This window comes from Anoplopoma fimbria, chromosome 24 (assembly GCF_027596085.1).
Source record: "Anoplopoma fimbria isolate UVic2021 breed Golden Eagle Sablefish chromosome 24, Afim_UVic_2022, whole genome shotgun sequence".
Classification (NCBI taxonomy): domain Eukaryota; kingdom Metazoa; phylum Chordata; class Actinopteri; order Perciformes; family Anoplopomatidae; genus Anoplopoma; species Anoplopoma fimbria.
The window spans coordinates 15,460,969-15,475,608 of record NC_072472.1 but is presented as its reverse complement, the minus strand read 5'-3'; the positions used below and the strand labels follow the sequence as shown (position 1 = coordinate 15,475,608).

The following is a 14,640-nucleotide window of genomic DNA, read 5'->3' as shown; positions in this document are numbered from 1 at the left end:
TCGTAATCGCATAGAATTATTGGCGCTACCTCATGGCGGAGACACAGGACGAGGTGGCCGAGTGGTTAAGGCGATGGACTGCTAATCCATTGTGCTCTGCACGCGTGGGTTCGAATCCCATCCTCGTCGGTGATCTTTTCCATAGTCGAACACTTCTCAACAGCATTTGGCCCCGGTTAACGGTAAACATTGGTAAATGCATTAATGGTGGCTCACACGACCGGAACCAGGGTGAGACTCCGGGCAACTTGTTCCGGTATGTGGCAGACCTCGACCTGTCTCCCTCCCGTCTCCCTGTTGTCTTGTTGCAATTGCATCAATGAAGCCTTTTAATTTAAATTCAATTTTACCAACATTGTGGAGCCATAAAATCATAACCACACGTTCTTTTCAAACACACTTTCATTTGTTCATTCACTTGATTGAACATTATATCTGTTATATTCTAGATAGACTTAGAAACCACACAACATGTCATCAGTTTATTGGTTTTATTGAATTCTAAAAAACACAATGAGAAAGTGGATTATTTACATGGGGTGTGCAACAGAAAGTAGTTAGCTATTATATCCAAATGGTAGGTTTCGTGACCAGCCCTGCTTCACACAAGACAAATGTACAAGAAAAGACATCTGTGTGTGTGTTTGTTTATTTTCAGGGTTCATGCTTGGGTTTTGCCGTTCCTCCTGTCAGGAGACGTTGTAGGGAGTATCCAGCGATAGCAGTCTGAGAAGCTCAGGCTCTTGTCCACAGCACAGCTGGTGCAGTAAACGATCCCCAGAGCCAGCATCACTACGAGGAACACGCACAGAGGCACCAGCAGGGCCACCAGCAACCAGCTCTTGTCGTGCTTCCGTTTACCTGCAGCAGATCCCTCTGCGTCACCGTCATCCTCTGTGCCATCCGCTTTAGATCCCTCACCCTGCCTTGACCCAGTGGCTGACCCATTGGCAGTTTCAGCTCCACCCCCATCTCTAGCTTCTCTACCTTCAGTCTTAGCTTCAGCCTCGTTATCGATTTCATTGCCTGTGTTGCCTTTTTGCGTTGGGGACGGGATTGTCTGATATCGCTTCGGTGATAGGGCATCCCATTGGTTCAGATGATTGTCCGACCCATGAGCCATGTCAGGGGAGAGTACTTCAGGGGCTTCTGTCAGCCAGTCGACGTCGAAGTTAGTGTCGGCTTCAAAGTTTGGGTCTGGGGTGAACGAGGTGTCCCAGGGGATATCATGGTCAGGGTCCAAGTCAGGTATGTGAGCGGAGTCACTGGGGTCAGGGGTCAGAGTGGAATATTCTCCATCGTCAGGCGAAGGCAGGCAGGTGAGCCCGTCTGACTGCAGGTCATAGCCATTGTCACAGTAACACTGGTACCCTCCCATGTAGTTGAGACACTGCTGCTGGCAGGGCGACTCCCCCACACACTCATCCACATCCACACACTTTTCTCCGCTGCCGGACTCGTACCCGGGGTTACACAGGCACGTGAAGGACCCCGCTGTGTTTTCACAAGGGCCATTACAGCTGTCCTCGTAGACGCACTCATCGACGTCCACGCACTCGCCCTCTTCGTCTGGCTGGTAGCCGGAGTGGCAGGTGCAGTGGAAGGTGCCCGGGATGTTGACACACACCTGCGTGCATGGCTGCTGTTTACATTCGTCGACGTCAGAGCATTTGCGGCCATCTGGACCCATTTGGTAACCAGGGGGGCAGGTGCAGCGGATACCCCGCAGCGTCTCCACACAGTCGTACTCGCACCCCATGTCCACACAGACCTCTTTCATATGGGGCTGCTCAGTGGGACCGGCGGAGTCGGCGGATAACTCAGGTGGGTCGGTTAGGCTCAGGGGATCGGGCCTGCAGCTGTACCCGTCCTCGTCTACCGTAAAGCCCTCAGAGCAGTAACAGTAGTAGTCTGTGTCCGTGTTTTGACAGTGCTGCTCACAGCCGTGATCCTCGCTGCACCAGTCCCGATTCTGTGGAGCTGCACTGGACGAGCACAGCGGAGCATCCCTGGACCAGCCCACCGTCCCGTCGTCTCTCTCCATGCACATCACTGTCTGCGCATCACGGGCCTCTGGGTCTGAGCCGTCCGCGGGGCATGGTAGAGCAGCTACGGAGCCAAAGGGCACGTGGGTCAGCAGGGTGCTGATGAGGTGAAATGGGGCAGTGTAAACAGCCGGACCGCTGCCCTCGTCCTCCAGTGGTGAACACATTCCTTTGTAGTTGTACTGGCAAACGTATCCGTCCAACGGCAGAGCGCAGGAGCCGTCGAGCCACCGGAAGTTGTCACTGCTATCACGTCCGCTCTCGGAAGTGTGGACGGTCATGGCCACACAGCGAGGGGCCGCACAAGTCCCAGGTGTGTCTTCACGGAGCCAGTTGGTGAACTGGCCATCCTGGTCTCCTGTTGGAAGATAAAGACAAGGACCAAGTCAGTAAAAGTAGAAATGTCCTCTTTTAGTGTATGCACTCTCTCTTCTAGTATTTAATCTGCTATCAGATCTATACGAATCATAAACTTAAGTGTTAATCCTTAAGATTCTGATTAAAGCTGCCATGTTTAGTAAATTTCATGTGACTTTATTTAAAAAAAACCTGGTGCAGTCTATATGTTGATGTTACCCTATTCATTGTCATTTATTCTGGGATGGCTCAGTGAGGGGTGGGGGGTTATAGCAGCCTGCATTGTGGGCTGCCACAGTGTTTTATTCTTTTTTACCGCCACTAGGAGTCGCCAAAGTGAGATATATTCAAATTCCACAGATCATAGATATATGAACAGGAATACATTTCTATAACAAACCCTAGTTAAATGAATCCAAAGCTATCCCTGCATTGCTAATGCTAGATACTCCCAGGGATAAGTGAGAAACATGTTTTTTTAAATTGAGTTAAACAAACCCTTCAAATCATGGCAGATGAAAAAACAACTAAGCAGGCCACATTACTCTTTAAAATGTAGGGCAGACACTCTGAGTGATAAAAAAAAACAACAATCTGGCTTTAGTTGGGTGAGGTTTTTTGAGGAGTAGCAGTGAGGTCAAAAGGGGATTCAACTTCCCCTGTCGCGCCAGCTCCGTCTCTGTGAAACACAAGTAGCTAATGTAATAACCATCCAGTCGGAGCAGAGCTGGAGGCTGGCCCCAGTACCAGAGTCTGACAGAGAGGTTTGGGTCAGGGGCCAGCAAAATCTTTTCATACGCTATTGTTACAACCGATATGTCTGTCTGTGTCTGTCTGTATGTGTGTGTGTGTGTGTGTGTGTGTGTGAAAGTAGTATTATTGAAGTAAACCTAATGATTGTCAATGCAGATTCAAGTTTAGAAAAGTATATTGTTGTATCATCACAGGTCCATATTTCACTTAAAACTAAAATGTAAGGTAAAACAAATCCTAAATCCAGCATTGGTAAATGTAGTTTTGTACATACAGACACTGCTGAACCAACTTAATCAAGTAGGTGATTTTTGAACAAATTTAGGCTCAATTGAACTGAAACACATTTTTCCATCACATCATTAGAACCCTAGAACCATTATTTACCTTTCCCTATTTTAGGGCATTTTTTTCTGAGCTCAGATATAAAAATCCACTAAAATTTCTCTACTGAACTGACTAAAGGGTCAAGAGGTGAAACTTTGCCTGTGACCCAGACGAATCCTCTGAGCGCTCGGGTGGATGAACACTGGCGTGGTGGTCTGTGAAGCCCGATCCAGAGGCGAAGCCTTGACCTGGTTCCCTCGATGGCCGACAGCAGCTCGTGGACCACGCCCGCCGCCTCGTGGGTGTGCATCGTCGCCAGGGTCCCTCCTCGCTCGCGACAGCTCCGCCCAGCCTCCCTGAAGGTTCTCTTCTGGAGGAAGACGGCGTAGCATCCCTCCTGGTGGCAGAGCGCGTCTCTCTCCGCCAGCTGATTGCCGGCTGCCGGCTGCTCCCCGTCCTCCCTCAGCCTCTGGCCTTGGCTTCCAGGAGCCAGACAGACCATCAGCAGCCACAGGACACACAGGAGAGGCATGCTGCTGCTGCTCCTGATGGTCTTTTGCATCCTCCACCAATACATGAGGTTTATACTAGGCTAACATTCAAATTAGTACTCTGTCCTTACTGTCAAAACAAATAACCTAATGAAGGAAAAATAACTTTTTTTCTTACCTCCTGTTCAAACAAACCTGAACCAAATTCACCCACTTTAATCAATTTAACAAACTGCAACTAGCCAATTAAAACTTATTTTCTATCCTTATAATGTAGTTGATTAAATGCTCTGGTCTAAATGACCTTTTACTCAAAGTAATCTGAGGCAGATAAATTCAAAACTGCCCTAAGCCACTAGACTGATACCTACGGTGCAGAATCAGTCAATTCATCAGCAAACTTTCAGCACTGCTGCCACAATAAAGCAGATTATACCAGATTATATATACATCTAATAGAAACCAATGCAGTTCAGTACAGTCCAGTTCAGTCCAGTTCAGTCCAAAATAAAGTCCAGAGAAGTACCAGTATAGTCCGGGGGTTAAAAAAAAGTTGAATGGATCAATCTGCCTTTCAAATGAGTCCAAATGAGTTAAATAGACTCCATATATGAATGTGATGAATTTCAGTGACGGAAACCCTCTCCTGTATCTGATCCGGCCGGGGCTCTCTTGCCTCTGCAAAGTTGTCTCTCTGACTGAACCTCAGAAAGAGAGAAAGATGGGGGAGGGTGGAGGGGGGGGGGGGCTACGTAGAGGAAAAAGAATTGTGTGTGTTTTGGAAGAGGGGGCTGGTAAAATGTGTGAGTGTATAAGGGTCGGCAGGAGGGGTTGACGGATTGTGTGTGTGTGTGTGTGTATGTGTGCGTGTGCGTGTGTGTGTGGTGGTGGTGGTGGTGCAAAGAAACCTCAGAGAGTTATGAAAACCATACGGCACCATTCTGTCCCCCCCCCATCTTGCCTATGGCTTTAGACACACACACACACACACACACACACACACACACACACACACACACACACACACACACACACACACACACACACACACACACACACACACACATTCAACCTTCAAGCAGTGCACGCTGCACAGCATCCACGGGAGTGGAAAGTGCTTGTCAGCTCTGAGAGATGCAGAGATCGTCTCCCCTACTTCTCCTCCTCTCTTTTTCTCTCCTACCTTTTGTCATTCTGCCCGGCTCTCCTGTTCTCTGTCAGCATCTTGTTGTTTTTGTGTTCCTATATTTACATCACTTATTCTCATTCTTTCTTAATTTCCCCCTTTTTCTGCTCTATTGTCTCTTTTTCTGCCACCACCCTCTTATTCCCTCTTTCTACAGAGCACATACCAGCTGGAACCTTTAACAGTCCAATGGAAACATTTGACTATGGAACAGTAATACCTGTTGGACTATGCATGTGTGTGTGTGTGTGTGTGTGTGTGTGTGTGTGTGTGTGTGTGTGTGTGTGTGTGTGTGTGTGTGTGTGTGTGTGTGTGTGTGTGTGTGTGTGTGTGAGTGAGTTCATTTGTATGCTGTTATACAATAACTTCGTATTGGCACAGATGTCTAAGAGTATAGAGTTTTTCAGTATGTGTGTGTCTGTGTGTATATGTGTGTGTATATGTGTGTGTGTGGCTACCACTCAGGGCATATGGAGGAGAGGAAACAGGAAATGCCAGATGTGCATCAGCCTGACCTCTCAGTAACTGGGGAGCAGGAGAGTAGACTGGAGGGTACCTTCACTGCCGTCATGAATGATACGAAAAGTATATCATATGAAGCCAACAGCTGAGGGGAGTGCTGCAGATTTAAAGCTAAACATCTGGGCTCGAGGTTGTAAATTAAGGTCTACCACACACAAACACGCTGAACTCTTGAATAATACAGCACAATGGAAAGTGTGACCTGCCACAACACAATTTAGGCAGCTTGATGTCATTATCATATGCCGCTGCAGCTTCTAAACCGAGGATGATGAGATGGAAAATGTCATGCTATGTGTGTAGTTAAATCAGTTATTAGCTGTGGCGTTCTGTGGCCCGTTTTGTGTTCACCAGATGCGTCTGCTGGCTGTGGCGTGTTGGTTTTGGCAGACAGTATATATACGATGCATTCAAATAATTCGGTAGTCTTTTGTAGTTATGTAACAACCGTCGGAACTAGAGGCAAGCAAACATAAAACCTCAGGATCCCGGAGATCCCAAAGAGCCATTTGGTCTTGTTTCCCCACCTCTTTCCCCTCCTCCTCCTCCTCCACATCAGTCATCATCTGTCTGTTATCCTCTAATTTTCTTTTTCTTGGACTACCCCCATCCTCCTCCGCATCCTCTCTTCCTTTCCTTGTTATTCTTTCATCCCCCTTGTCTCTCCTTTCTTGTATCTCATCCTCCCCTTCCTTATCTTATCATTGCTACTCCTCTCCCCCTCTTCTCTTTCAGTCCTTTTATTTGGGCTCCCAAGTCAGCAATCTCTCCCCCAGACCTCCAGCTTTTGCCCCAAAAGCTCCCACTCTCGGTCTGTTTGTTCTATCCTTCAGCCTGGTTGACCCCTCCTCCCGCTCAGACTGCCACGCCCCCAGAGACACATTCCAGAAATGTAATTGATAGAGCAGACAAACCTCCTCCTTTCGATAGTCTTGCACTCCCAATTCCCCCCTTTAACATTAATCTACTTACAGTACCTCCAACTGCTCCTTCTCCCAACCCGAAGACCTTTAATGGAACATACAGATCTTCTGACTCTCTATTCCCCACCTCCTAGGTCATAGCCTACCGTCTAGCTCCTTGACTCCTAACCACTTGCCACATATCCTTACTGGCTCTGATATATTCTCAACTTCTAGCTCCCAAGCAGCTGAACTGTAACTTCCAGCTCCAAAGCCTCTTTCATTTCACTTCAACCACTAAGTCTATTTGTTATTGCTGAATAGCTCTTCTTGATTTGATGTTCTTTGGTGGCTGCTAAAGCTTCGCTGCCTGGATTGCTAACACTTGAATATACACTTAAGGCCATTTCACTCAAAGTACATTTGACATGTATTTAAGGAGAATAAAGCCTTGGTTATGCTAGAGAAAATCTAGCTTGTGCAATGTGTCGTCCAGTCACGTTGAAATGCAAAAGTATTTATTCAAAGACAGAGTGAAAAGCCGGCCATGGTGGAGGAATAATAGTGCACATTTTCAGGCAATACTTTGCTAAATCTACTGTATGTCAATCACAATTACCATAGCATATATAAGAAATATAATCCTGTTCTGTCATTATGTTTCTATATGTCGGTGGATGAAAACCGTCTGACTCGTTTCTAATTCAGAGTCGCAGTTTTTTATGCCTCTTCCTTTATACTTAAAAGAAAACTTTCTTGACTTTCAACTAAATAAAAGGGACTGCAGCTGGTCCTGAGTTCACCAAGCTTCGAAACTGATGTCAAGGAAACTGCATTTCCTTAGAGTTGTGGGTCAGTGGAGTTCAGAATCACACCAGTCAGGCCTATTGAACCGTTTGTACCATATCAAATACAGAAGGACACGTCAGTTGTTCATTTTTCCCAACCGCCGGTGTCTTATGTCATGCACACACACACACATGCACACACACACACACGCACGCACACACACACACACACACACGCACACACGCACACACACACACACACACACACACACACACACACACACACACACACACACACACACTCACGCACACACACTGAAGCAATTAGCTTGCGGCCTTGTGGTTAAATAATGGAGTGTAGGCATTCCTGGTGATTTCTGTGGAGTGGAGGAAAAAGACGATACTTTTATCCACTTCGTCTACAAGGTCCATATGTTTCATCTCTCATAGCAAACATCCATATGCTCTCCATCCACACCCAGACTGTCAACAAATCTTCACCACAAATATCCGAGCAGACCTGGGTCGCTGTCGAATGGATGGGTCCAGAAGGAATAATTCCCGGTCAGTTGATGTCGACAGTTACTTGGACCATCAGCAAAAGAGAGATTAGAGACACTTATAGAGGTAGCAGTAAGCTAGCTGGTAACTGTGCTCGTGGCTTCGCCTATATGCCAGGTGACCTTAATTAACCTTTATTCAACCTTGGAATAGTTGACTGAGCGTGCTTTTCTTCCATGTCCTCTTTCCTTCAGGCTCAGTCTCACTTATGTTCACACCTGAAGGCTGTCCAGTACAAACACAGATTCCTCCTGTTATTCAATGAGCAGCTCCAGTGAAACAATTTTAGATTTTCAGATTGTAAACTGGCAACCGACTGGGCATAGGGGAGGGTTTGGAAAATCTAATTTGTGCCTAAATTTATTATTCTCATCTACAAGTTTTCTTGCCTTGCATTCTTTAAACTGGGTAAAAAAAATTGAGAACGAAAAAAAAATGAATATCAATGAACAGCTGCCCCGGAATTTTCATTTAGGAGTCATTTGGCTATTTTAAAACAAACATGGTCGCTGATGGAAACTGCAGTGACCGAGCTGTATCGGTCCCAAAACATTTTTTAGCTTTGCAAAAGCAGCAAGGCTCAAGTGATACTAATGCATGATCGTCTGAACTGCAGTTGGAGTTATCTGCACTTAAAGAATCACAAATATATAAACAAACCTCAGACAAAAAGAAACTCTGCTAGAAAATCACCAGAAAACTGTTAAGGTTTAAAGAAGTGCTGAGAGGCAGAACCAGAGATGGAGAGAGCACTGGGAGAGCAGTATTACTGACCGATTATTCCTTTTCCAGATGATAGGCTCAGCTTTTCCATAGACATGCACACACACAGACACACACACACAGACATCTTACACTTCTTTGTAGTGTCTTTCATGATACAGTCATATTTCTCCAGAGACGGAGCCATTTGTGTGTGTGTGTGTTTTAGTGGTAAGTGGATTAACAGTGGGGAGAAAGGATGACGACGCCACAAGAAAGGAGCAGGACACAAAGGCTCAGAGAAACAGAAAGAGACAGACAGACGTCGGATGTGAAGGACCTTTGAGATAAACCACCACACGTCTGACTTCACTCTGCACCATTTCCTCCTATTCTCTCTAGACTTCTCCTGTTGAAACTACATTTGTACTAAACATCCACATCCCTCAAGCCACATGAGAGCTATTTTCAGCGTGTTCCTCACAAAAAAAAGCTATTATGAAAGAAATGGCAAAGAAACAGTAAACTGCCTGAATCAGCATCAGCAGAAGAAGGTTAATCATTCCCAAACCACAATGCTTAAATCCTCTGCGGACAAGCTCTGTGAGGGGAAGTCAAATAACAGCCTGTTTGTCTTTGCTCTCTATTATTTCTGCTGTCTTCATACCACATGGCTGCCAAATCGGAGGTTGTTACATTTAATCTCAGTGTAATTCTCCGGGACGTATGGGAAGGTAAATAGGTAATACAGTTGCTTCTGGCAAAAAAAACTGCTGTCAAGCTTGATCCTGAGCAGCAGAGTCCCCCAAATCCACAAACTCTCAGTGGCCAGCAGCTGAAGACTTTGTTGTTCTGGAAAGATCCCAAGTTATGACTGGGTTGAAATGTATGAAAGCGAAGTACGGAGTGAGCATGATGAGAAGTCAGCAGTATTTCCTTGGAAAAGTAAATATATGATAAAAAAAAACTTGTTCCCTTTTAACCTTCCAACATATCACAGCAATGAGGAGGATATAAACCTGATATTTTAACCAGCTGTTATTAGAAGTAAGGGGGAACTGGTGCTGTTAAACACTCCAGCTAGCTTAGCATAAAGATGGGAAACAGCTAGCCTGGCTCTGTTTAAAGGTAAACAAATCTGCATCCTACACTAATTAACACTTTATACCCAACTCCTGGAGTCGCCACTGGTTGCCTACCAATTGGTCCAGGCCAAGATATGGTTCGGCATATATGACCCTAAAAACTACAACATGTTATTTTCTGAGTTTTAGAGTTGCAGTGATTCTTTTTGCTTTTGTCCAGAACCGGGCTAGCTATTTCCCCCTATTTCCAGTCTTTATGCTAAGCTAAACTAAGCTAAGCTAACCCACTGCTGGCTCCATCTATAGAGGGGTTATTGATCTTCCCATCTAACTATCATTAAGAAAGCGAATAAAGATATTTCCCTAAATGTCCTACTATTATACAAAACACAGCTGAAATGAATAAAGCCTTAAACTGACCAAATTTAAAACAGACATGAAACTATGTGAAGTGTTTTTGGTGAGTCACATGCAGGGCAATTATGTATAATAAAATACATTCAGCATAGTCTAACTATAGTCTGGAGCTGTGTTCATATATGGGAAGGGCTTTGTCTTTCCTGGTGTGGGTTGTAAACAATTTTCTTTCTAATTATCTCATTAGTCTGTCTCATAAACCTTAATTGTCTAACACAACCTTTCACCTCTCAGTTGAACCCTCTCTTCCTCAACTCTGCTACTCCACATTCTAAATTTCCTTGGGGGCACACTAACGTTTCCCCCGTCCTCCCCCTCCATCTTTCCTCTTCTGTTCTTTATTTTTTCTCTTCTCTCCTCTTAATGTCTGTTGGCATTGCCCATATTGCTTCTGGCTGTAACAGTTATTTCTCACAAGCCTGTCTTTCATTGCCTTATTTGTCCTAACAATGTGACTTACAGAGCTGTTCCTCCCTATTTTGGTTCCTTTTGCGTGTCTTGGCCTCTTTGTCTGTGTTTCTGTCTGTCTGCCTCTCTCCAGATGTGTCTTTCTATACTGCTGTCTCCTCCACTACCTTCCCTATTCACTCATTCACTTTCACAGTTCATCTGTTTTTCTCTGCCACAAACACTGTCTCTCTCAGTCAGTGAAAGTTGTACTGGTGTTGTGTTTCAACACAGCAGAAAATATTTCCAACCATGCAGGAAATGTTTGACGTGCTAGAATCATTCCCTTCTCATGCACACATCCACCCACACACTAATAAATGTACACACACTCTTTATAAAAATATTTTTTTATTGGAAAACCCAACACCAAATGGAATCCCTTGTAATAAAAATATAAGTTTTAAGAGCGGGAGTATATTTAATTTAATTAAATCTAGCATGCAGACGCTGCAGGGGCAGCTAGACTGCAGACAGGAATGGCACCATAGAAGAAGGGGTCTGTCAGCGTGAAGAGTAGCACCAAGAAGAGCAGCAGCCCCGTCAGATACCAGAAAAGTAGAGCAGATCGCTGAGGGTGTTGCAGGGCAGAGCTGAAGTCAGGCAGCCCTTGACTGTTACAGAACGAATGGCACAAAACTGGACCCACAACATGACCTTCAGGAAGAGATTATAGATTTACTGTAATGAGGTGCGTACTGTAGGTGAGCATGTTAATGTGCTGTTCGTCTCTCACCAGTTCTCATGTAGATAAAGGAAGTGAAGGCACCGAATACGGTTGTGTACAAGAACTGAATCCCTAAAACAGAACAGCACAGAATTGAAGTTAAATAATTAATGTACTAAAAGGTGCTCATATATCAATCCCAAAATGACACAAATATTGTGATAGAATATCTAATTTAATTTTAATTCATGTGCTTTGAGTAGAGTTTTGTGAGCCAACTAACCTGAACCCAAGAGGATCTCACTCATACTGTCCTTGTGGAGGCGCCATTGCGCTATGATATGGTGCAAATGCGCTAGAATGACACGTAAAGTAGCTATGAATTAAGGGAAAAATCTATTTAAAATCCCCCAAAAATAAAATAAAGCCCTAGCTAACATGTAAATATGAATTGTCTACACCCTGAAAATTTGGTTGCCATACCAACACCGAAGAACAGCGGAGCCACGAAGATGGCAGCTGTTGGTCCTGTGCAGGGAACCAGCATGGGCAGCATGGCCCCTCTGAACACCAGCTCCTCCGTCAGCGGTGCCACCACCTGGTTCCTGAGCCACACTGCATCTCCCACACACAACATCCATGATTGAACATCTGGGAAAATAAAGTCTCGACTTACACATCCAATGCATGCAGGCACACATGTAAAAACTCCCCGTGGGGACATAATATATAACTCACCTAGAGCAGAGTGAAGTTCCCCAGTGAAGCCGTCAGGGTTGTCCATCGCAGAATGAACCAGGGGGCCGAGATAAAACACCTGATGTTTAAAATAAAATCAATTGTTTATTACATCCAGTGGAAATGTATAAAATAAGATTAAAGAAGACATTTTTTTAGACATGTGGTTTAAACATGCACATGGGAATTTAATGGAGGTTGTAAAGCCAAGCTGTATCGTATTGGGAATGGAAATGTAATCTCTGAAACATCAAAATTGCTTTAGTGCAGTATAAATAAAACATTCTAAGACGCAAATGGGATCAACAAGGTAAGAGGTTCTTGACTTTACATGTTAAGGAAATATGGTAGTAAAAGTTTAAAAAGTGTGTGTTGTTTCATGGGAACTCTGGATATTAAGCTTTTATTCTGGTCTTGGTTTTTCCTCAGACACTGAATTGCATCTAAGACTTCTCAATGTAATCAGCGTTCTTAGCCAAGCCCTGTGATACCTTAATAAAAAGTCACCTGCTGTGACAAGCAGGTGCTCAAGTTGCGTATCGTTTCATTCTTGTACATCGTACAGAGAAACTATTCTCTGTAAAAGGTATGAAAAGAGAAACATGTTTTTGGTCAAGGTTTAATCTGAGTTGAGACTCTCCGACATACCATGGTAAGTAGTAATGGCAGTACGGCTGCAGAAAGCAGACCTTCCAAACGAACTCCCATCAACTCCAGCACAGACGGATTGACCTGGAGGATCAGAAAGCAGCTTAATAAACAATGTTTATACCCTAAAGTGATTATAAAGTTAAGCCAGTGTGACCCCAGGCTTAACCTCACAAAACACCTTATGTGTATAGGGAATATGCCCCCAAGAGTGAGGACACTGTCTTTAACCTGGGCGGTCAGGGTTCAGCACCCTCTGTAAAGTGTTTTTGTGAAAGACTTGAATCCCTTTCAGCTTGGCTGACATTGGCCTTTGACCTCCTACCGGCATTGGTATAAATTGGGCACAGACAGCAAGCGTATAAACACTGAGTTGACAGTTTTTTTAGGTACACCTATATAAAAAGAATTTAGTCTAATACGGCAGTCCTGCAATAAATCCTACCTTCATTAAGGCCATAATGTTTAGATACATTTAATTTTATATCAAAATTTTTGTGTGAATTCTGCTTATAGATCAGTGGTGGGATAAATATCTGTTACTCAAGTAAAAGTAGCAATGTTGCAAAATAAAAACACTCCATTGTAAGTAACAGTCTTGCGTCTACAATGTCACAAGGTGCACCTATCTGCACCTGGAAAATGAAATTTGTGGTGATTCAACTGTTTGGTCATCTTGGAGGATGTAGTTTGTAGCTCTAATCTATATTTCCCTACGAATTATAGTAGAGTATAGAACAAAGTAGAATGAAACTGAAATATTCAAGTATAAGTGTTTCAAATTTGTGGCACCAGCCAGATCAGATTATTAGTGTTTAAATAGGTGGTTTGTTAAGACATTGTTTATTGCAGTAAACTAGTGCCAACTGTAAAATTGAAGAGAAGGGAGATGCAGAGAATAGTGTGTTTTGTTCATGTGTACTCACGTTGACATCAGCCCAGTGCATCCAAGCTTTCACCACTGCAGGTGACAGTGCAGTGACCAGCAGCACACTGGCACAGCGACGCTTAATCAGACTGGGATGGTCCCTACACGCACACACACACACACACACACACACACACACACACACACACACACACACACACACACACACACACACACACACACACACACACATAAAAACTGTTTAATAGTCCAGTCTAACGGCACAGTCACAGGTCTGCAGGTGAGTTGTATACCTGTCTAAGCTGCTTCTCCAGACGTATAAGCTGCCAACGTACAGGCAGGCAAGCAGAAGGCAGCTCAGCACACACACCCAACACCGTGTATGGGTGTGCTCCACCTTCATTATAGGGCCATGTTCTGGTTCCAGCATGACTGAACTGAGGGTTTTCTATCAGAGCTTCAGAAGGATCCTCCTCAGGAGGTGAGCTACAGCTAACGCATTGGTTCTGTCATTTAAGATTAGCATACCCCCATAAAGTGGAGATCTGAGCTGGAGAGTCAAGCTGATTAGCTCTAATACTCTGCTGGGAGGAGACACACACAGGCGTGCGGGTACACGCACACACACACAAACACACACTCACAGTAATGATTCACTCAACAGATATATGCTACAATAAAATGTTTCCACAGGGTAAGTTCGGCCTGAGCAGGTAACCTGCCTTCATTGCTTTGCTGTTCACAAACATTGTTAATTTAATATTAAATAAAAAATTGATTAAAGATTGGTTTGTTTTACATGATGTATATTGATGTTTTAAGTATTTTCCATAATTACAGGAACTTTTCACAGTATAATGCAATCGAGTGCAATAAGACTAAATTTAAGGATGAATTTATGGCCAAGGAGTTTGTAACAATTTTTAAAATTAGGGACACTCATTTTTCAGTCCCGATACCGATACCTGGCCTTTGAGTATCGGTCAAACATTGCTATCCTAACTTTTTAAAACAAAATAACAAATTAATGTTGATATGTATATATATTATATTACTTTAATTATATATATATTTTTTAATTTATTATATTTTTAACGTATATATGAAAACCTACG

At 44.0% G+C, this 14,640-nt stretch overlaps 2 protein-coding genes and 1 non-coding gene across 3 annotated transcripts; 1 reads left to right on the top strand and 2 right to left on the bottom strand.

Annotated features, from left to right (window-relative positions):
- The first annotated feature begins 47 nt into the window (after positions 1-47).
- Positions 48-129, top strand: trnas-gcu (transfer RNA serine (anticodon GCU)). Its single transcript has one exon. It is a non-coding gene; the product is annotated as a tRNA-Ser (tRNA).
- Positions 130-494: 365 nt separating this feature from the next.
- Positions 495-4,644, bottom strand: LOC129113761 (endosialin-like). The gene is made up of 2 exons (XM_054626229.1): positions 3,642-4,644; positions 495-2,403 (listed from the first exon to the last, which is right to left on the bottom strand). Exons 1-2 carry the CDS (start codon positions 4,057-4,059, stop codon positions 662-664), a joined length of 2,160 nt encoding a protein of 719 aa, XP_054482204.1. The 5' UTR covers positions 4,060-4,644; the 3' UTR covers positions 495-661.
- Positions 4,645-11,425: 6,781 nt separating this feature from the next.
- LOC129113912 (CAAX prenyl protease 2-like) lies at positions 11,426-14,516 on the bottom strand. Its single transcript, XM_054626396.1, has 6 exons — positions 14,491-14,516; positions 13,563-13,665; positions 12,637-12,720; positions 11,989-12,067; positions 11,734-11,901; positions 11,426-11,605 (listed from the first exon to the last, which is right to left on the bottom strand). The coding sequence occupies exons 1-6, from the start codon at positions 14,514-14,516 to the stop codon at positions 11,529-11,531; spliced, it is 537 nt and encodes a 178-aa protein (XP_054482371.1). The 3' UTR covers positions 11,426-11,528.
- Between the last annotated feature and the right edge of the window lie 124 nt (positions 14,517-14,640).

Bases quoted from the DNA above. Each gene is read 5' to 3' on its own strand.
- LOC129113761 (XM_054626229.1), bottom strand. From the start codon at position 4,059: ATGTATTGGTGGAGGATGCAAAAGACCATCAGGAGCAGCAGCAGCATG. The intron at 2,404-3,641 runs GCAAAGTTTCAC...ATCTTCCAACAG, and splicing joins AGGATTCGTCTGGGTCACAG to GAGACCAGGATGGCCAGTTC.
- LOC129113912 (XM_054626396.1), bottom strand. From the start codon at position 14,516: ATGTTTGACCGATACTCAAAGGCCAG. The intron at 13,666-14,490 runs GTATCGGTATCG...GTGTGCGTGTAG, and splicing joins GACCGATACTCAAAGGCCAG to GGACCATCCCAGTCTGATTA. The intron at 11,902-11,988 runs GTGAGTTATATA...TTATTTTCCCAG, and splicing joins GGAACTTCACTCTGCTCTAG to ATGTTCAATCATGGATGTTG.